This window comes from Hemitrygon akajei, chromosome 23, assembly GCF_048418815.1.
Source record: "Hemitrygon akajei chromosome 23, sHemAka1.3, whole genome shotgun sequence".
Classification (NCBI taxonomy): Eukaryota; Metazoa; Chordata; class Chondrichthyes; order Myliobatiformes; family Dasyatidae; genus Hemitrygon; species Hemitrygon akajei.
This window is the reverse complement of record NC_133146.1, coordinates 5,463,531-5,486,052: the sequence shown is the minus strand read 5'-3', so window position 1 is coordinate 5,486,052 and position 22,522 is coordinate 5,463,531. Positions and strand designations below refer to the sequence as shown.

Genomic DNA, 22,522 nt, shown 5'->3' with positions numbered 1-22,522 from the left:
TGGAGCTGTGAGTTCTCACCACTAACTGCTGCACTCCACTCAACCCATTATCACAAAATGGTGACTGTGATTAAATATTATTATCATCTGCCAGATAGAGCACAGGGATCTATCTTTTCCTTAATCATGCAGAATGTTTTGAAAATGCAGATAACAGAGACAGCAGATGCTGGAATCTGGGGCAACACACAAAGCACCGGAGGAACTCAGCAGGTCAGGCAGCATCTGTGGTGGCAAATAGACAGCTGGCATCGTGGGTCAGTAACCTTCACCTGGACTAGGACCAGCATTTTTAAATGCAGGCTGGATGATGAAGGAAATGTAGTTATATTCAATGAGTTATTAAGACTGGATTCAATAGTAATGTTGAAAGAAGAATTAGGGATATGCTATAAAAGGGCCCATGGGGAAGTGTACAAGGAGCTCAATTTAAAGGCGCCAATACCAGAGAGCTGGCTTTTTACCACCCTAAGGTTCTATAGTGACCCTTTCCTCACGTGACATTGATATCACCATGTCCAACTATAATGATTAATGAAGACACTTTGAGTGATTTATTCAATAGTTATACAAAGTATGATATCAAATAATTTTCCACATTAACAATTTACTGTTCATCCCACATTTTGCAATGGTTGAGGTTTTTGAAGTCATTTTTTATTGATCTAAAATGTTTTTCACGTTAGGTGGATTTCCATTTCATCATCTTGAATGTAATTTCTGTAGGGAATAAAACTCAAAGACTTGGTTTGCCACAGCACGGCAGGCATTAGTAATCAATCGGAGAGAGGCTTTGGATTACTTGTTCCCTGGAAAGTGATGAGACAGAACAAGATCCAACGTAATTAGTTTTGATTTCCACTCAGTGGCACAGCACAGAACAGGAAGATTCTAACTCAATGGCTGAAAGATGTTAATTAATTTGACATTACCAGCCTCCCTCCATAAACTGTGTCTATACTTCTCAAAGTTAAAAATAGATTTATTATCAAAGTACATTTATGTCACCAAATCCTACCCTGGAATTCATTTTTGCAGCCATTCATAGTAGAACAATGAAACACAATAGAATCGATGAAAAGCTACACAGAAAGACCAATGTGCAAAAAAAAAGACAAACTGAGCAAATACAAAAAGAAACAAATAATAAATAAATGTCAGTTTGAGAACACGAGTTGTAGAGTCCTTGAAAGTGAGTCCATAGGTTGTGTTCAATTATCATTTCAGTGTTGTGGTAAGAGTAGATGTCCAGGAGTTTAGGTGTAGTGTGAACCTGGTCCTGCGGCTCCTGTGCCTTTTTGGTGCAGTGGGAAGAGAGCATATCCTGAATGGTGGGGGTTTCTGATGATGGATGCTGCATTCTTCTGGCAATGCTCTTCGTAGGTACGCTCAATGGTGGGGAAGGCTTTTGGCTACCTTAGTGGAACAGCCAGTATAGTTAAAGACCCCACCTATCCTGGACATTCTCTCAACTCCCCTGTTCGCCAGGGAGTAGATACAAAAACATGAAAGCACGTCCAGGCTCATGGACAGCTCTATACCCAAAGACTATTGAATTGTTCTCCAGTCCACTAAAACGCACCCTTTTCATCACATTCTACTTCATTTGAACTTTCACCTGTGGTTTCCCAGCAGCTCTTCAATTCTATTCTGCATTCTGCTATTGTCTTATTTGTTCTACCTCAATGCACTGATTTGATTAGTGTGAATTGTATGCAAGACAAGCGATTTTACTCTTAGTGCATGTGACAATGCAGCAATTATAATTCCAAATTCTGAATTAATTACTAATCCATTATTTAAGGTTTATTATTGCCCTGGTTTGCTTTTCTCATTCTCAGTCTGCTTTATTTTCTGAATTTAAATTCAGTAAGCCTTCATTTTGGCAATTTGAGCTCCATTTCAAACCCTGTCCGAGGAACTGAGTTTATAATCCAAGATTAGACGCAATTGCACTGTTGTGGGTCATCTGAATGATCAGAAGTGCTATCTTCCATGTAAGCATTGTGTCCGTATTTTATACACTGTGCCTGCAGTTCAGAAAAAGTTCATTCTCTCTGCGACTGTGTGAAAGATAGATAGATAGATAGATAGATACTTTATTCATCCCCATGGGGAAATTCAACTTTTTTTCCAATGTCCCATACACTTGTTGTAGCAAAACTAATTACATACAATACTTAACTCAGTAAAAAATATGATATGCATCTAAATCACTATCTCAAAAAGCATTAATAATAGCTTTTAAAAAGTTCTTAATTCCTGGCGGTAGAATTGTAAAGCCTAATGGCATTGGGGAGTATTGGGGAGTGTAAATTAGGAGGTGAATGGGTTAGGTCTTCACAGTTATAAGAGGTAGAATGGTCTCCATCAATATTGTATCACTCCATGATAAAGTGAAAGGTCATTTATTAATATAACATCATTAAGTTGTCAATTTATTCCACTTGATTGGAAAAGAGTTTTGTCTTTGGATTGAAAACACCCTTCTCAGCATTTCAAAAATCTTTCTCAACCATATGGATATGACTGTTGAATCTAAAGAAGGATTTCACATTAATGTAGTTTATTTCCCAGTATATTATACTGTAAATTATCCTCAAGTCCTTTTTTTCTGAATCATCTTAATGAACTCACTGGAATCTGTGATACACTGTGAGTCTCGTAATTGCTTACATGATGCTTATATTGCACACTAATATGTTTTTGATTTAGAACAACTGCATTTCTCTTGTTTTGATATCACTCATTGAAATTCATTAATTTTTATGTTTGCATCCCCTCTAAAGACTTTTCTGCTATGAGGCTGGGCTGACTGTGGTTCTATGATGGTGTCACACAACTAAGATTTCGGCATCCAGACTCTTAAGATCAACAGTGAACCAGCCTGGGTGAGGCTTGGTGAAGAGATCCAGGGTTATACTACAAGGGAGCATGGAAAATCTTGGAAAGAGGAGGGATATCTTCCCTACTGCTAACTCACCAAGTTAAAAGATCTCTTTCCTTTTGAATGAAAACATATGATACAGAGGTGTTGTGCTCTGAGGATTCAAGTGTGAGTGGTAACTCTCTGGAATTCCCTGTCCCTACTCAATCTACTTTGATCTCAGAATGGCGGTGCAGGCTCGAAGGGCCGAATGGTCTACTTCTGCACCTATTGTCTATTGAAAGTTCCTACCTTGAGAACTTCTGAGGAGGAAATCAGTACAGTGAGGAAGACATAAATGGGAATCAGAACATGGAATTCTATCCAAAAGTGGTTTAATGGTTTAACAATTAGCATATCAATTTAGAGTGCCAGTGATCGGGGTTCAATTCCTGCTGCTGTCTATAAGGAACTTGTATGTTCTCCCCATGACCACTTGGGTTTCCTCCAGGTGGTCCAATTTCTTTTCATTTTCCAAATGTAACTATCTCACCGTAGGTTTGTAATGAGCTAGCCAGTACTGTGAATGCAAACTAACAGTAACTTAACACTACAATGCACACTTCTGGAATGTTCCAATGCATCTTACTGTTAACAAGACAAATCCTATTGGCAATTACAAAAAGCATACCTTGATCAACTGAATTATCATTTTAAACAGCAAAAAATTGAAATGCTGGAATATTGCTGCACAGCTAGAAGTGCCCAAATGATTGACAGCTCTTTTGGGCCATAGTTTTTGCTCTGATTTGCCAACTGTGGAAAACTGGCACATTGTTTTAACACCTGAGGTAGGAATGTCCTCCTACTCTTGGTCAGTTACTGACATCTCATGAGAGTGTGTCAGTGTTCTGACTTCTGGTCTGTATTTAAGGCTGAAATCATAGACAGACAATGCTGTCAGCCTCCAATGACTTGTGGCATCCAATTTTGCTGAGGACAAAATTTAAGTTAGTGGTTCTCACCTCGAACTTGGCACCATATAGACCAGGGGTGGGCAAACTTTTTGACTTGTGGGCCACAAAGGGTTCTAAAATTTGACAGGGGGGCCGGACCAGGAGCAGATGGACGGAGTGTTTTGGTAATACACCTCATAAGAGAAAATAAAATATCATGGGATATGTAGAAAACATGTGCTTTAATTTCAATTGAAAATGAACAAATGCATTACAACAAAATATCTGTCTTTGAAGTCCCACAGTATTTAGCTATTTATTGAAATGACTTTTAAAACACTGAAAATTAAATGAATAAAATACAGCTTTTTTTATTAGTAACAGTTATTATTTTAAAGCACTGAAAATTCTGTTATCCTTCAAGATATTATCATCATCACTCTCCTCCTGACTGTCTTTATTTCAAAAACGGTAGGAGATGCAGGTCTACTTGTCCTGCTCCTTCTTATTCAATTGTCCCCTGTGCCAAAACTCAATAACGACCAGCACAAGGACAGAACAGTGACAGCGCGCCAGTATGCGGAGCGCGTTATTTGATCTGGAGCGCATTTTTTATTTTGAGAACGTACGTGCACCTGCGCACTACTCATGTCCATCACTTAACAGAAATGACATGTAACATGTAAGGCTTATTGAAAAAAATAACGCCAGAATTGCGGGGAAAAAACGTTAACAAAGTTTATTAATATAATTTCATCAAGTTCTGCGGGCCGGATTAAAAAGCTTAATGGGCCGCATATGGCCCCCGGGCTGTAGTTTGCCCATGCCTGATATAGACAATCATTGTCTAACACTGCCCATTTCAATGGCAGAAACTCCAATTTGTGAGCAGGGTAGTTTTGTTTGGATGGTGTGAATTCCAGCGAATGCAGGGTGTCCTTGGTCAAGCACCCTTAGCAGCATCCATACCATAGTACCTTAACTGTGGCACTCTTAATAACACTGTTGTAATGCTGGCTTGAACACAAATAAACAGGCTATCTAATCATTATATAGCCAGAATACAACGTTCAGACAGCATTCCATCCTGGATGAGCCCCTAAAAATGTGACTCTCTCACTGTATGCTCATAACGAATGCAAACTGACTGAAACATAACTCTACAATGCACGGGAATAACAATGAAAAGACTATTTCCAAGAAATAAACACATCTGGGGTAACTATGATTTGGGTAAACACAAAACATAAATATTTGGATGTTTCTGTAAGGGAAAGTAGGAGTTTTACTTGTATGAATGCTGACACACCCATGCAAATTCACTCAGAAGCAATAATTTAACTTGCATCAGTATAGGCTTAGATTAAAGATGTATTGACAAAATGTTTCAAACTATAACCAACACAGTAAGGAAAAGGGTCCATTACACATACATTGATTAGCCTATAGTGTGCACATAATTGTTGGAGCTCATTGTTGCATAATCAATCCAGTTTGCTTCACTTCATTTACTTACGGTACCAAACAATTCTGCCTGAAAACACAGTCCAAGCAAAACATAAATAAATATCCTTACAATGTCCAAGGACATCTCCAGAAAATGGCTACCCCCATCCCTCTTGAATGTTCTCGGCCATCTTATTGGACAAGATATTCACATGAAAAACCCTATTACAACAAGCCTAACTTAATCAACTGAATTATTATTTTAAACAATAAAATGAAATACCCAATTGTATAATGTAATTCATTTCAAGGAATATGTTGCATTTTGAGAAAATCTACAGAAAATAAAATACCCAACAGCATAACTGTATTAGTATGATAAAGCATGGTCTTAAACCAGGATATTACACAAAGATGTACAGATTAATAATGGTTAGTCAGTTGTCACCATGTTATGTTCACACCGGAAGCATGGTGACACATGCAGTCTGTCCCGAGCACATATTTGGACAGTAGTTGGTCATTGATACAAAATAACACATTTCACTGTAGGTATTGATGTACATGTGACCAAGCTGATCTTTAAGATATTTCATATTACTGCATTTCATGAGGACAAAAAAGATAGATGTCCATCATAAATGGTGGGATAACGAGGACTGTGGAAGAACAGGGAAATCTTGGTGATCTGAGCAGATAACAAGACAGGTAGAAAAATGGTTAAGAAGACATCACAATGCTTGCCTTTGTTAACCAATGTTTAGAGTAGAGCAGGAAACTCAAGTTCAAACAGTATAAAATATCAAATTGCTCCAGTTTTGAAGAAGGGCCTTGGACCTGAAACATTTCTCTATTCACAGATGCTTCCTTACCAGCTGCGTATATCAGCACGTCTTGATTTTAACTTGCCCCGTAAAGTGCCAGTTTAGTTGCAACAGCAGTTCTACACAGATTTCCAAATATGAGGCTGGAAAAAGAGATAAGAGAATGCCTAAGAAAGTACAGACCATGATGTGAACACTATTTGCATTGAAATATTGCCTTATCTGCTTGGTTTACTTGGTACAGTAAAGGTTAAGGAGGGATTTAATTGAGCTGTTTGAAACCAATGAATTATCTAGTAAATGTAAAGTTATTTTCTTTAGTGGAGGGGTCAATCATCAAGCAATATAGGTATGGATAGCAAGTGGGATGATTGATTTTGCGAAAAATAATTTTTTGCCGATGTTGTGCATCAGAAACTCACTGCTTGAAACTATATTGGAGGCAAAGAGCCATATCACATTCATAAAAATCTGTACAGATTTACAATGCTGTACACTGAGAACTGAAGATTGTACAGAAATTGGGAGAAAGAGCAGAGAAAATAGGCCATTCAGCCTACTATGGCTGTGCTGTTCATGAAATACTCATTTTTACATTAATCCCAACCAGACTTAATTAATTAATTCAGAGATTAACAAACTCTTCCAGCCCAATAAACCTTCACCACCTAATAACACTCATGTGACTAATTAACCTACTAACCATACATCTTTGGAACAGGAGAAAACTGGAGCACCTGCAGGAAACCCCATGGTTATAGGGATAATACACAACATTTTTACAGATAGCGGTGAAAATGAACCTAGGTCGTTGATGCTGTAACACTAATTACACTAATGACTACATTACCATGCCATCCGCCCAGTTTCTTATCTTCCCCATGTTCCCATCAACTTCCTCTAGATTCTACCACTCACCTACACATTTAGGGTAATTTATTGAACCCAATTAAGGTACCAACCTGCATGTTTTTTGGAAACTAGAGCACCAAGAAGAAATCCTCAGGGGCACAGTGAGAACGTACGAACGATACCCAGGTAGGGCTGCAGGTTAGGATTGAACCTGGGTTGCTAGAGCTGCCAGGCAGTGGCTCTATCAGCTGGTCATGATGCCACCTAATGGGTTAGTCAGGGCAACACTTTTGTATGCCAAATGAGCTGAATGGCCTTACTATCAACCCTTCAATGTGGTCAGTACAGTGTCCTGCTTTTTATTACGCTGGCTTCTACACTGTTGTTCAATGATCTTAGATCATAAGACCATAAGATGCAGGAGCAGAATTAGGCCATTTGGCCCATTGAGTTTGCTCTCCCATTTCATCATGGTGGATCCAATTTTCCTCTCAGCCTGAATCTCCTGCCTTTTCCCCATTCCTTCCTGTGTTACCAATCAAGAATTTATCAACCTCTGCCTTAAGTATACTTAAAGACTTGGCCTTCACAACTGCCTGTGACAACAAATTCCACAGATACATACTCTTTGGCAAAATAAATTCCTCCTCATCCCTGTTATAAAAGGACACCCATCAATTCTGAGGCTGTGTCCTTTGTTCCTAGACTCTCCCACCACAGGAATGTTCTCTTCACATTCACTCTATCAACGTCTTTCACCATTCAATAGGTTTCAACGAGTAACCCCTCATCCTTTTGCATCCAAGTGAATACAGGTCCAGACCATCGAACGCTTTTCACATGACAAGCCATTCAATCCTGGAATCATTTTCATAAACCTCCTTTGAACCCTCCCAGTTTCAGAACATCCTTTCTAAGATACAGGCCCCAAGACTGCTCACAATACAGTACTCCAAGTGAGGCCTCATTAGTGCTTTGTAAATTCTTAACATTATATCCTTGCCTTTATCCTTTCCACTTGTCTTCCTCACCACAGACTTAACCTGCAATTTAACCTTTGGGGAATCCTACACAAGGACTCCCAAGTCCCTTTGTGCCTCAGCTTTTTGTATTTTCTCTCCATTTGGAAAATAGTCAACCCTTTCATTTCTTCTCCCAAAGAGCATGACCATACACTTCCCGACACTGTATTCCATATGCCATTTCTTTGCCCATTCTCCTAATCTGTCTAGGTCCTTCTGCAGCCTCTCTCTACTTACTCAAATCCACCTGCCCCTCTGCCGTTCTTCATATCGTCTGCAAACTTTGCAACAAAGTAATCGATTTCATCATCCAAATCATTGACTTATAACGTAAAAAGAATCGGTCCCAAAACAGACCCCTGTGGAACACCACTAGTCATCAGCAGCCAACCAGGAAAAGCTCCCTTTATCAAACAAGAGAAAATCTGCAGATGCTGGAAATCCAAGCAACAAACACAAATTGTTGGAGGAACTCAGCAGGCCAGGCAGTGTCTATGGAAAAGAGTACAGTTGACGTTTTGGGCTGAGATCCTTCAGTAGGACTGGAGAAAAAAAAGATGAGAAGTTGAGTTAAAGGGTGGGGGGGGGGGGGGAGGCATTATTTCCCACTATTTGCCTCCTGCCTATCAGCCACTGCTTAATCTTTCCTATAATACGATGGGCTCGTAGTTTGTTAAGCAGCCTCATATGTGGCACCTTGTCAAAGGCTTTCTGAAAACCCAAGTACAGAACCAATTTTCCTTTTCTATCCTGCTTGTTATTTCTTCAAAGAATTATAACAGATTTGTCAGGCAAGGTTTTTGCCTTGGGGAAACCATGCTGACTACAGCCTATTTTATCATGTGACTCCATGTACCCTGAGACCTCATCCTTAATAATTGACTCCAACATCTTGCTAACCACTGAGGAAAGAATAACTGGCCTATAGTACCCTTGCTTCTTTGTTCCTCTCTTCTTGAAGAGTGGAATGACATTTGCAATTTTCCAGTCCTTTGGAAACATTACAGAATTGAATGATTCTTGAAGGATCATTACTAATGCCTCACAGTCTCTTCAGCCACCTCTTTCAGAACCCTGGGGTGTTCACCGTCAGGTCCCGGTGATCTTTTAGCCTATTGTATGGAAATCGGATGTGGCAATTTCAGAATATTTGAAAAATATTCTAGGCTTCATTTTTACACTCACTGACCACTTCTTTAGGTTCATCCCTATACCTGCTGATTAATGCAAATATCTAATCAGCCAATAATGTTGTAGCAACTCAATGCTTAAAGTGTGCAGACATGGTCAAGAGGTTCAACTGTCATTCCGACTAATTATCAGAAAGAGGAAGGAGTGTGATATAAGTGACTTTGACCGTGGAATGATTGTTGTTGAGCCAGATGGAGTGGTTTGAGTATCTTCAGAAACTGCTGATCTCCTGGGATTTTCTCTCTCTAGAGTTTACAGAGAATGGTGTGAGAAACAAAAAAAAATTCCAGTAAGGGGCAATTCTGTGGATGAAAACACCTTGTCAGTGAAAGAGGTCGGAGGAGAATGGCAAGCAGGTTCAGGCTGACAGGAAGGCTACAGTAACTCAGATATCCATGCGTCACAACAGTGGTGTACAGAAGAGCATCTCCGAATACGCATCATGTTGAACTTTGAAATGGGTTGGCAAAGCAGCAGAAGACTATGAGTATAAACACAGCGGCTATTTTATTAGGAACAGGAGGTGCCTAATAAAGTGGCCACTGAGTGTATTTCCTATACTGTAATGAAACTACCGCTTCTTTCTCGTGAGGAAGTTTCTGTGTAGTCATGGTAATTCCTGTTGCCTATATTGACTGGTAGCTGATTACCATTCATTCCAGAATTTTATTACAACTTAACAGCTCCTGTTAGTACAACACAATGGAGACCAGATCCCTGCCTTCTATTTAAAGCAAATATCTAGGCACGGGATTAAAATGCAGCATCCCCTGGCATATCTCTGCAAGAGCTGTGCTATTGAAAACCACAGGTAAGCCTCAGAGCATTAAAAGCAATAAATCAAAATGTCCTGGTAGAATTTCTACATTGGAACATGGATAAGTCTAAACTGCACACTAATCCATCATGTGTAAGCCTCCATGCACAAAGAATATTTTGCATAATAACATTTTCAGCATTCTTCGTGCTCTCGCTTTTCGATTCACAATCTCCAATCCGATATCCAGGTCGCCGTGCTGGGAAGGCAATATTGATGTAAGAATGCAATGAATGATGGTTGCCTCTTCTGCATCTGGGACCTTCCCCGCACTCAATTGGACAATAGTTAAATAGACCTACGTTCTCCCTGTGACCATGTGGACTTCCTGCGGGACCCTCCCGCAGTCCAAAGACATGGCTTTGCTCAGTGTGTTCTGGGGATGCTCTGTTGGTGCTGGATACATGCCAATACCTGGGCTTCCTCCAGTACAATTCCTGGACTGTGTTGGTTGCTGACACAAAAAAATGAATTTCTCTTTATGTTTTGGTCTACAAATAAAACTCATCTTTAATTTATTCCCTATCCTTATATGCACTTGTCTAATAAAATTTAATCGAGAGCCGAAAAGTAAACCAATAATGAGTTTAGCAATAAAGACCACTGGTGATTCTAAAATTTTTCAGATGAGTTATTTAAAGTACCTTTGATACATAGAGCTAGAACAGTACAGCACAGGAACAGGCCCTTCACCCCAGGGTGTCTGTGATGTTAATCCTAACTAATCCCCTCTGTATCCCTCCACTCCGTACCTGTTAATTTATCCATCCAGATGCTTCACAGCAGCATTAATCTATCAGCTTGCATTGATTCACTTGTTATCGTGTTCAAAGAACCCACCGCAGTGCATAAAGAGCCTACCCTGCACGTCTCATCCGAACTTCCTCCCTCTTACCTTGAAGTTATTTCTAGCCTGGAGAGACTCGGACTATCTGCCTGTCTGTGCCTCTCATAATCTTTTGCAGTATATTTCTATCAGGTACTTGATTGGAGGCCCTCAGCCTTCAATGTGTCAGGGAAAATAATTCCTGTCTGTCTATCTACCCCTTGTAGGTAATTTCCTCCACCTCAGGTGATATCCTGGTGAACCTCTTTTGCACCTTTTCAGCTTTTTCCTTTTGTTTCTTTCCGTGCATCACTATCAAGTTTATGTGCCGTTCACCTTCAGTCTTTAATCTCCCGTGCTTTCTGTTCCTTTTTTTCTGTACTTCCCACTTCACCACACCTCTTTAAAACCAATCGCTCCTTTTAACTATTGCAGGTTCTAGTGGAAATACCCTCCTTCCAGCTTTCCCTGGCCTATTGCAGGTTCTAGTGGAAATACCCTCCTTCCAGCTTTCCCTGGCCTATTGCAGGTTCTAGTGGAAATGCCCTCCATCCAGCTTTCCCTGGCCTATTGCAGGTTCTAGTGGAAATGCCCTCCTTCCAGCTTTCCCTGGCCTATTGCAGGTTCTAGTGGAAATACCCTCCTTCCAGCTTTCCCTGGCCTATTGCAGGTTCTAGTGGAAACACCCTCCATCCAGCTTTCCCTGGCCTATTGCAGGTTCTAGTGGAAATGCCCTCCTTCCAGCTTTCCCTGGCCTATTGCAGGTTCTAGTGGAAATGCCCTCCTTCCAGCTTTCCCTGGCCTATTGCAGGTTCTAGTGGAAACGCCCTCCATCCAGCTTTCCCTGGCCTATTGCAGGTTCTAGTGGAAATGCCCTCCTTCCAGCTTTCCCTGGCCTATTGCAGGTTCTAGTGGAAACGCCCTCCATCCAGCTTTCCCTGGCCTATTGCAGGTTCTAGTGGAAATGCCCTCCATCCAGTTTTTGCTGGCCTATTGCAGGTTCTAGTGGAAACACCCTCCTTCCAGCTTTCCCTGGCCTATTGCAGGTTCTAGTGGAAATGCCCTCCATCCAGTTTTCGCTGGCCTATTGCAGGTTCTAGTGGAAACACCCTCCTTCCAGTTTTCCCTGGCCTATTGCAGGTTCTAGTGGAAATGCCCTCCATCCAGCTTTCCCTGGCCTATTGCAGGTTCTAGTGGAAACACCCTCCTTTCAGCTTTCCCTGGCCTATTGCAGGTTCTAGTGGAAATGCCCTCCTTCCAGCTTTCCCTGGCCTATTGCAGGTTCTAGTGGAAATGCCCTCCTTCCAGCTTTCCCTGGCCTATTGCAGGTTCTAGTGGAAATGCCCTCCTTCCAGCTTTCCCTGGCCTATTGAGTATTTCTGAGTTTTTTTCTTGTGAGTTTCCAGTTGTCCTATAATCCAAGCTTTTATTGAGAATATAATTTGCTAGCTGTTATTTATAGTAATTTGTTATGTCTGCACTGTACAGCTGCCACATAACAATGAATTCCAGGTCTCTTCATCAGATGTTCTTGATTTTTATTGTTTATTTCCTTATTATTATTATTGTGTGTGTTTTATTTTGTATTTGCACAGTTTGTTTTTCTTTGCACACTGGTTGTTTGTCCATCTTGCTGGGTGTGTGTTCTTTACTTGATCGTTTTTCTTTCTAAATCTCAGGGTAGTATATGGTGACATTAATAAGAAACTTACTTTGAACTTTAAAGATTGACGAAAGTCGGAGACAATAAACGTGCATCTGAATCGGTCAGTCCTCGCCCACTCTCACAGCCCACCCGCGGTCACTTCTCCACACAAAGAGAATCATTGAACCAGTCCATACAGTCCAGCACTGACCTTCCTTGTCAATATCTTCCTCTACTCTGTCATCTAATCTGATTGCTGGATAAACAAATCACCTCCTAAGCATACTGCAACAAAATAAATTATTTTAGAAAGAGGTATCATTCAGCAGTATTCTCTCCTTCAAACAGTCACATACCTGCAATTTTGTTTATCCCTGAGTGAATGAACCTTTCTTTCTTGCATAGATTCCATCTGTATGAGGGCATTCTGACGTGTGCCTGAACTGAGAGATTTGTCATGCAAGGTTGATTATGTTCACCCTGAGCTACACAGTGCAACATTTTTACAAACGCTGTTCTTGGGATAAATATTCTATGGAATGTATCTTTTTTTCTGTGTGTATGTGTGACCCAAAGTCATTTATTCCTTGGTACCATGGCATGTACAGAGCCATGTTTACCTCAGTTGAGCCATGTGCAGTTTAGTCTCAGGAAAGGTCAAATGTTTGGAATCCTTCAGTGTGTATTATGTAAAGAAACCCTGTTATTTTTAGGCGTTTGTTACAATTTGCAGTGGTGTAAAGTGGTTTCAGTGTTGATTCAGCACAGATTGTGTCAAGTCAATTGAACATAAAGTCATATGAAATGCATTTAAGAGTACCTGAACACCACCAGGAGACAATGGAACAGAAGTAAGGTCAAGTTTAAAGTGTTCCCAAATGTTTTACTTTATAATAGACTGATGGAAGCAGAGACCTTTTAAAACTTCTATTGAGTTGAGATCTTGTCATCTCCCTCTTAGCCCTAGTGAGAGTGTTTATTTCTCTGAGTCCAAAGTTCAGTAGTTCAATATCTAACCTCCAGAGATGGGAGTGTATGATCTCATTGCCCTTCAAGTGCTGCACGATCAGGAGCACTGCACTATTGATGAGCTGGTATGCCGAGCCCTTCTCAGGTGAAGCTGAATGAATGTTGAATTAATATCAATGTCCTTCAGCTGAGATGTTCTAGTGTTCCAGATGCACATCAAAGAGTTGAATTCCTCCAACTGTTCCGAGTAATATTTCTCCATCCATCAATGTGACAGAAGAAAGCAAGTTAATGAGCATTTCTCCTTCTCCTGGCTCTAAAGAAGCCTTTTGACAATCCTCTGCCAATGCACCGCCAATCAGCAACAATTTTGATTCTTGTGATGTAATTCATTACAGCAAGGCTCAACGACTGGGAGATTTTAATTGATTCGAGTCATAGACACATACAGCTTGGAAATAGGCCTTTCATTCCAACTAGTCCATGCTGATTGTGTTGCCTAGCAAAGGAATTCCATTTGTCCACATTGGGCCTCTAAACCTCTCCGATCCATATTTATTCAGTTTGGTTTATTATTGTCACAGTACCAAGACATAGTGAAAAGTTTGTCTTGCATACTGTTTATGCAAATTAAATCATTACACAGTGTGTTAGGCCAGAATAAGGTAAAACAATAACAACGCAGAATAAAGTGTAAAAGCTACAGAGAGAGTGCTGTGCAGATAAACAACAGAGTGAATGATCACACCAAGCTAGATTGTGAAGCCATGTGCTTTCTAAATCTGTTTTATTATCACCGGCATGTGACGTGAAATTTGTTAAATTAGTAGAAGCAGTTCAATGTAATACATAATATAGAAGAGAAAATAAACCAAAAATAATATTATTAAATAAATAAGTAAATCAATTACAGTATACGTATATTGAATAGATTAAAAAAGTGCAAAAAGCAGAAATATTGTGTATTAAAAAAAGTGACGTAGTGTCCAAGGGTTTAATGTCCATTTAGGAATTGGATGGCAGAGTGGAAGAAGCTGTTCCTGAATCGCTAAGTGTGTGACTTTAGGCTTCTGTACCTCCTACCTGATGGTAACAGTGAGAAAAGGGCATGTCCTGGGTACTGGAAGTCCTTAATAATGGACGCTGACTTTCTGAGACACTGCTCCCTGAAGATATCCTGGGTACTTTGTAGGCCAGTGCCCAAGATGAAGCTGACAGATTTACAATTCTCTGCAGCTACTTTTGGTTCTGTGCACCTCCCCCCCCCCCCACCCCCACCGCAAACCAGACAGTGATGCAGCCTGTCAGAATGCTCTCCACAGTACAACTATAGAAGTTTTGGAGTGCATTTGTTGTCATACCAAATCTCTTCAAACTCCTAATGAAGTATAGGAGTCTTGCCTTCTTTATGTTGGGACCAGGTTAGATCCTCAGAGATCTTGACACCCAGGAACTTGAAACTGCTCACTCTCTCCACTTCTGATCCCTCTGTGAGGATTGGTATGTGTTCCTTTGTCTTACTCTTCCTGAAGTCCACAATCAACTCTTTCATCTTACTGACGTTGAGTGCCAAGTTGTTGCTGTGGCACCACTCCACTAGTTGGCATTTCTCACTCCTGTGTGCCCTCTCATCACCACCTGAGATTCTACCAACAATATTACTAAATATTACTAAATGTTCTCACATCAACCAGTGTTTCTTGCAGCTCATTCCAAATATACACCACCCTTTGTATGGAAAAAGCTGCCCCTGATGTCCTATGTAAATCTCTATTTCTTGCTTCTGATCACAAACCCATACCTTCTTGATTGTCGCACCCTCTCCTTGTGGAAAAAAAGATGATATGCTTACACCCTGTTCATGCCCCTTATGATGTTACACACCTTTAACAGGTTACCCCCTCTGTCTCCTATGCATCAGGAAATAAATTTCTAGTCTACGCAACCTCTACTTAGTTTAAAAAATGGGAAATGAAATGGGTGAGATTGTTGGAGATGGGATGTATAGAAAGAACTCTACTTTAGTTCTAAGGAGACATGAAAGGTGCCTTGGTAGGAGATTTCTTGTTAGAACGTACAGCAAATATTTGGGTCAATGGAGTCAGTAATGCAAATATAATGGCACTTCTTTTTGAATCAGAGGTATTTACACTAGTTGGGATTCCTTCATTGTAAGTAATATTAACACAGTCTAAAGATGATTCATCATGGATTATGATAATACGTTATGATGGCCACAAGACTTGACAGAATTCATTCATCTACCTCTATAGCTTTTTTTTTAACACCCAGGGGCTAGTAGTGTTGATAGCAAGGCCAACATTTACTGCCTCATCCTATTTCACCTGGAGCTGTGTCAGAGGCTGATATGAGTCAACTACACTGCTGGTGAACCTTTGGCCCTTACCCCTTCACTGGGCATTATGTATTACTCAATAGTTTCATAATTTTGTGATCAGCATTTCTGATACGAGCTATTTACTCAACCTTTTTTATAAGGATTTGAATTTATAATTTCAGATAATCCTCTGAATGTATCCTCTATTACTCTTTCATGATTACACTGCAATCCTGCAAAAATTGTAATGCAATATAACCTCAAATTAGCAAATGATAAGTCTTCCAATCACAAACAAGAGATTTCAAAGGGTTTCAGCCAGAAAGTTGACTGTACTATTTTTCTAGATGCTGCCTGACCTGCTGAGTTCCTCTAGCATTTTGTGTGTGTTGAAATGTGGTTCCATTGTTTAAAAAGGGTTCTAAGAGTAAACCTAGCAATTATAGGCCTGTCAGTTTGACATCAGTGGTGGGTAAATTAATGGAAAGTATTCTTAGAGATGGTATATATAATTATCTGGATAGACAGGGTCTGATTAGGAACGGTCAACATGGATTTGTGCATGGAAGGTCATGTTTGACAAATCTTATTGGATTTTTTGAAGAGGTTACGGTGAAAGTTGACGAGGGTAAAGCAGTGGATGTTGTCTATATGGACTTCAGTAAGGCCTTTGACAAGGTTCCACATGGAAGGTTAGTTAGGAAGGTTCAATCGTTAGGTATTAAAATTGAAGTAGTAAAATGGATTCAACAGTGGCTGGATGGGAGATGCCAGAAAGTAGTGGTGGATAACTGTTTGTCAGGTTGGAGGCCAGTGACTAGTGGTGTGCCTCAGGGATCTGTACTGGGTCCAATGTTGTTTGTCATATACATTAATGATCTGGATGATGGTGTGGTAAATTGGATTAGTAAGTATGCAGATGATAATAAGATAGGTGGCGTTGTGGATAATGAAGTAGGTTTTCAAAGCTTGCAGAGAGACTTAGGCCAGTTAGAAGAGTGGGCTGAAAGATGGCAGATGGAGTTTAAAGCTGACAAGTGTGAGATGCTACATTTTGGTAGGACTAAACAAAATAGCACATACATGGTAAATGGTAGGGCATTGAAGAATGCAGTAGAACAGAGTGATCTAGAAATAATTATGCATAGTTCCCTGAAGGTGGAATCTCATGTGGATAGGGTGGTGAAGAAAGCTTTTGGTATGTCGGCCTTTATAAATCAGAGCATTGAGTATAGGAGTTGGGATGTACTGTTTAAACTGTACAAGGCATTGGTAAGGCCGAATTGGAGTATTGTGTACAGTTCTGGTCACCAAATTATAGGAAAGATGTCAACAAAATAGAGAGAGTACAGAGAAGATTTACTAGAATGTTACCTGGGTTTCAGCACCTAAGTTACAGGGAAAGGTTGAACAAGTTAGGTCTTTATTCTTTGGAGCGTAGTAGGTTAAGGGGGGACTTGATAGAGGTATTTAAAATTATGAGGGGGATAGATAGAGTTGACTTGGATAGGCTTTTTCCATTGAGAGTAGGGGAGATTCAAACAAGAGGACATGAGTTGAGAGTTAGGGGGCAAAAGTTTAAGGGGAACATGAGGGGGAATTTCTTTACTCAGAGAGTGGTAGCTGTGTGGAACAAGCTTCCAGTAGAAGTGGTAGAAGCAAATTCGGTATTGTCATTTAAAGTAAAATTGGATAGGTATATGGACAGGAAAGGAATGGAGGGTTATGGGCTGAGTGCGGGTCAGTGGGACTAGGTGAGAGTAAGCGTTCGGCATGGACTAGAAGGGCTGAGATGGCCTGTTTCCATGCTGTAATTGTTATATGAAATGAGTCTTTCTGTTAATGATAATGGTTGAATTTTACAGTTAGTTTTTTTTTGTTCTAATTCTGACCTTATTCTTTCAGGTGATTCTCATCTTGACTAAGCTCTATGATCACAACCTCGCGAGTGTCACGGAAAGCTCACTTTGGAGGTAAGTGGATCTGAGAGGGCAGGGGGACAGAATGCTGTTTAATTCAGTGGGGAGCAAACATTCAGGAATCAACACAGTATGAAATATTAAGGAGACAGGGACAGCTTGTGACTATCCTAAAGCATTAAGAGAAACATCGTCTGGTCTCTTTCAACAGCAACTGGAGTCTCAGAACTGAATTAATGAGATTCTTTCCAGTATTCCCTTGACATTAATTACATGCAAATTAAGACCAAGACGTTGCTACTTTTATACTGTGGTTGCAGAACAGTACAATAGAGAGACACACCAAAATAAGGTAGATACATCAAAATATATCAAAGAAGGAATTATCCTACACTGTAGTTTCCAGCAAGGAAATATTGCACAAAATTGTTTTTTTCTCAATGGACAAACTGTTTAGTGGTACTAATAGGCAAAAAGATTTGACACAGTGTGGTGTCCTGTAGAACAGTCACTGTACCATAAGAAAGGTAATTTTTCATCCAGACCAGAGGTTCCCAACCTCTTTGATGCCATGAACTCCAACCATTAACTGAGATTGGGAATTCCTGAATGAAAAGGTGGGCCCAGAGGTGATGTCTGTCTATCAGTAAATTATCTTTGGCAGTTTGGACCCTATGCTGCACCATAGGTGATTTGTGATATGTGATTTGGGGAAGAGGTAAAGAGTTGAGAGGGGATCTGAAGAAGAATGTTTTTGCGTAGGTGGTAGCTGGAATCTGGAACACACCAGCTGAGATAATGGTGGTAGACCCCCTCACAATGTTTAGTCAGTATCTGAAAGAACACCATAGAAGGTATGAAACAAGTGTTGTTAAATGTGGTTAGTATAGATAGCTACCTAATTGTCAGCCTGGACATGGTTGCTTGAAGGCCTTCTTTCAGTATTGTATGATTCCGTGACAGAGAATATTTTCTGTTGTATCTTCTGCTGAGATCTAACTGCATCATCAACCAGCCAGTCGCATGTGTTATCACATGTGGCCCCGATATTGGAGTGTTAACTTTGTTCTACCTCTAGTGCTGAGGTTGTGATGGTATTGATACAGACATATGCATGTGATGAATACGGATCTCTGCTCCAAAAGGCTGCAGTTATCATTCTTGGTGCCAGTACTGTAAATTGGTTGAAAAAAATTAAAGTTTAATAACTTCATCCACATAAAGTAAATTGCTTGGTGCTTCAGTTGAAATAATTCATAAAGGTATATCAAGTGAATATGTCATGTGTCTGTAACCCAATATTAACAATCTAATCTACGCATTGATAAAAAAACAAATTGACTGTAATATCAATTTTCAGCTGACTGAGCTAAAGTATCAATGTTGAATACTGTCCATTGTAGGACTTTAAAGTGTACAGAGCAGTTAATCGTGATAAGACCCACAAATGGCTGTGGCCTTCAAAGGATTCTTCCTTCAAAGAATGCTGCAAGCATCACTGTGCTCTTACGGAGAGCTTGTCTGAGATTGTCCTCAAGAACAGGAGTCGTGGCTAGAGAAGAGGGCAGGTGTCAAAGGATGGCCCAGCAGGTACTAAAACCTAAAAGGCCTGGCATCAGACATTAGTCTATAGGTAGAAAGCAAGCAGGATTTTACAGATCTTTATTATTTACCATTATAATCTATTGGAATCACCCAAAGTACAATTTAGCCCCTGGTGAGGGTTTAACACTATATTAAAAGGTAGTGGGGATCTAGTGTTAATATCTGATGCTAGAGCCCTAATGGCTGCTCTTGTGAACAGTTTGTGCATCACCTTTGTCAACAGTGTTATAAACAATAGTTTAATGAGCCAATATAACTGATTGCCTTTCCTTGTGGATGCGGTGATGTTCTGAAGGTTTTAGTTGAGTTTAGTTGAGGTTGGATAGGAATAGTTATGTCCCAAAAAACAATCTAATCATTGATCTGTTTATTAAATGGACACATGTGTCATATTATTTGCTTTTTAGTATTCTAGAGAATAGCTGCTTATTTAAACTAACTTTATTGAGTTATTTATAACTTTATAACTATTTTTAATGTACTTTATCTGTGTATATTGTGTCAAGCAGCATCTCCCTTCTCTGCTCCTAATCTGCACAGGCAGGCGATTTGTTTGCAGATGTAGGCAGAGGCTTTACAATTTTCATTACTAAACATGGTTGCAGTGTTTGTGCAGGAAGGTATAGACACAATTCTTTAAATGGAATCAAACAATATTACACAAGTCACATACTTTTGGTGGATACTTACAGCTAGAGTAGTCCTAGGCACTGCCCTTTGACATTCAATGTTCCTCAATCACTACTGGATTGAAGTCTTGCTCAACTCTAACCAAGAGGTCTGTAAGAGACCTTTCATCAGGTAGACTGAAGGAGCTTACCTCCACCTTGGTGGGAAGGAAGCAGGAATGGGCAATAAATGCTGGTACTCAGAACCCATGAATGAATAATAATTGAGAGGCTAGGGATAGGATTTGTGTAGGGGACTGAAGTGTAGGGGACTGAAGTGATGGGTTTGGTCTGCCCATTATTTAGCTGGATGAGGAAATGCCTGCCCAACAAGTACTGGATACCTGGCATGGAATCTGACTGTCAGAGACAGCTGAGGGCAAAGACGGATGCTGGTGAGGAAAATCTAGTGGTTTGTATGCATGTGGAGAGTTAAAATGGAAGAGCAAAAAGAAAAAGGAAAAATGTGTAAAGAGCAGAAAGAATATAAGAAAAGGAGCAGGAGCGGGCCACTAAACCCTTCAAGCCTGCCTCTCCATTCAATAAGATCATGATTCATCTGTCAAAGGCCTCATCTTCTCTTTGCTAGTTCTCCGTAGCCTTCAATTCTTCGATCTTTCAAAAAAAAATCTACTTCCTCTTTCAATAACCTAACCTCCAAGAACACAGAAATATCAGAAACTAAGAGAAAGAATAGGTCATTTTTGCCCCTCAGGCCTGGCCTGCCATTCATACGTTCATGGATGTTTTTCTCTGGCTTTGCCTGTTCTGTGATGGTTTCTCATAATCTTTCATTTCCCAAACTTTCAAAACTGTATCCATTTCCATTATAAATACTTCTAATGATCTTTCCATGTTGTAAAGCTCTAGCCTCCACAAGCATCTGAAACAGAGAGTTCTCGCCCTCTGCGAAGATAAGATTTCTCACCTCAGTTTTAGATTACAGCCCATCCACTCTCATCAATTTGTAACTATGTGCCCTTGTTTCAGACTCTTCCACTCAACACAGTAGCATAACAGTTAGTGAAACGTCTTACATTGCCAGCCGTTTGATTCCTGCACTGTTTGTATATTCTTCTCGTGGCTGTCTGGATTTCCTCTGGATGCCTCAGGTTCTTCCCATATTCCAAAGACTTGCTGGTTAGGGTTAGTGGGTGTGGGTATACTGTGTTGGTGCTGGAAGCGTGACGACACTTGCAAGCTATCCAACACAATCCTCACTGATCTGATGTGACATATTTCACTCTACGTTTCGATGGTCATGTGACAAGTAAAGGTAATCTTTAAAAACTGCAGATCCCTGCAGTTTGCGTACTGTCCCAACCACTCAACAGGTGACGCCATTGCCATCACCTTCCACCTGGCCCTAACCCACCTGGACGAAAAAGACACGTACGTTCGAATGCTGTTCATAGACTTCAGTTCAGCATTCAACACAATCATTCCTCAGAAACTGATTGGAAAGCTGAGCCTACTGGGCCTGAACACCTCCCTCTGCAACTAGATCCTAGACTTCCTGACTGGGAGACCTCAGTCAGTCCGGATCGGGAGCAGCATCTCCAACACCATCACACTGAGCACGAGGGCTCCCCAGGGCTGTGTGCTCAGTCCACTGCTGTTCACTCTGCTGACCCACGACTGTGCTGCAACACACAGCTCGAACCATATCATCAAGTTCGCCGATGACACGACCGTGGTGGGTCTCATCAGCAAGAACGACGAGTCAGCTTACAGAGAGGACGTGCAGTGGCTAACGGACTGGTGCAGAGCCAACAACCTGTCTCTGAATGTAAACAAAACAAAAGAGATGGTTGTTGACTTCAGGAGGGCATGGAGCGACCATTCCACGCTGAACATCGATGGCTGCTCGATAGAGATTGTTAAGAGCACCAAATTTCTTGGTGTTCACCTGGCGGAGAATCTCACCTGGTCCCTCAACACCAGCTCCATAGCAAAGAAAGCCCAGCAGAGTCTCTACTTTCTGCGAAAGCTGAGGAAAGTCCATCTCCCACCCTCCCCCCCATCCTCATCACATTCTACAGGGGTTGTATTGAGAGCATCCTGAGCAGCTGCATCACTGCCTTGTTCGGAAATTGCACCATCTCGGATCGCAAGACCCTGCAGCGGATAGTGAGGTCAGCTGAGAAGATCATCGGGGTCTCTCTTCCCGCCATTACAGACATTTACACTACATGCTGCATTCGCAAAGCAAACAGCATTATGAAGGACCCCATGCACCCCTCATACAAACTCTTCTCCCTCCTGCCGTCTGGGAAAAGGCACCGAAGCATTCGGGCTCTCACGACCAGACTATGTAACAGTTTCTTCCCCCAAGCTATCAGACTCCTCAATACCCAAAGCCTGGTCTGTCACCTTACTGTCCTATTGTTTTGTTTATTATTTATTGTAATGCCTGCACTGTTTTGTGCACTTTATGCAGTCCCGGGCAGGTCTGTACTCTAATGTAGTTTTTTTTCTGTGTTTTTTTTACATAGTTCAGTCTAGTTTTTGTACTGTGTCATGTAACACCATGGTTCTGAAAAAACGTTGTCTCATTTTTACTATGTACTGTACCAGC

At 40.7% G+C, this 22,522-nt stretch overlaps 1 protein-coding gene across 4 annotated transcripts in view; it reads left to right on the top strand.

Annotated features, from left to right (window-relative positions):
- LOC140715125 (VPS10 domain-containing receptor SorCS1-like) overlaps positions 1 to 22,522 on the top strand; it is a 1,248,501-nt gene that overhangs the window by 441,488 nt on the left and 784,491 nt on the right. For all 4 annotated transcript variants that reach the window (XR_012096067.1, XM_073026870.1, XM_073026869.1 and 1 more), the window contains exon 2: positions 17,658 to 17,725. Coding sequence is in view for 3 of the 4 variants with exons in the window: in XM_073026870.1 (XP_072882971.1) it covers positions 17,658 to 17,725 (68 nt within the window). In the remaining variant the exon portion in view is untranslated. The remainder of the gene's footprint in view (positions 1 to 17,657; positions 17,726 to 22,522) is intronic.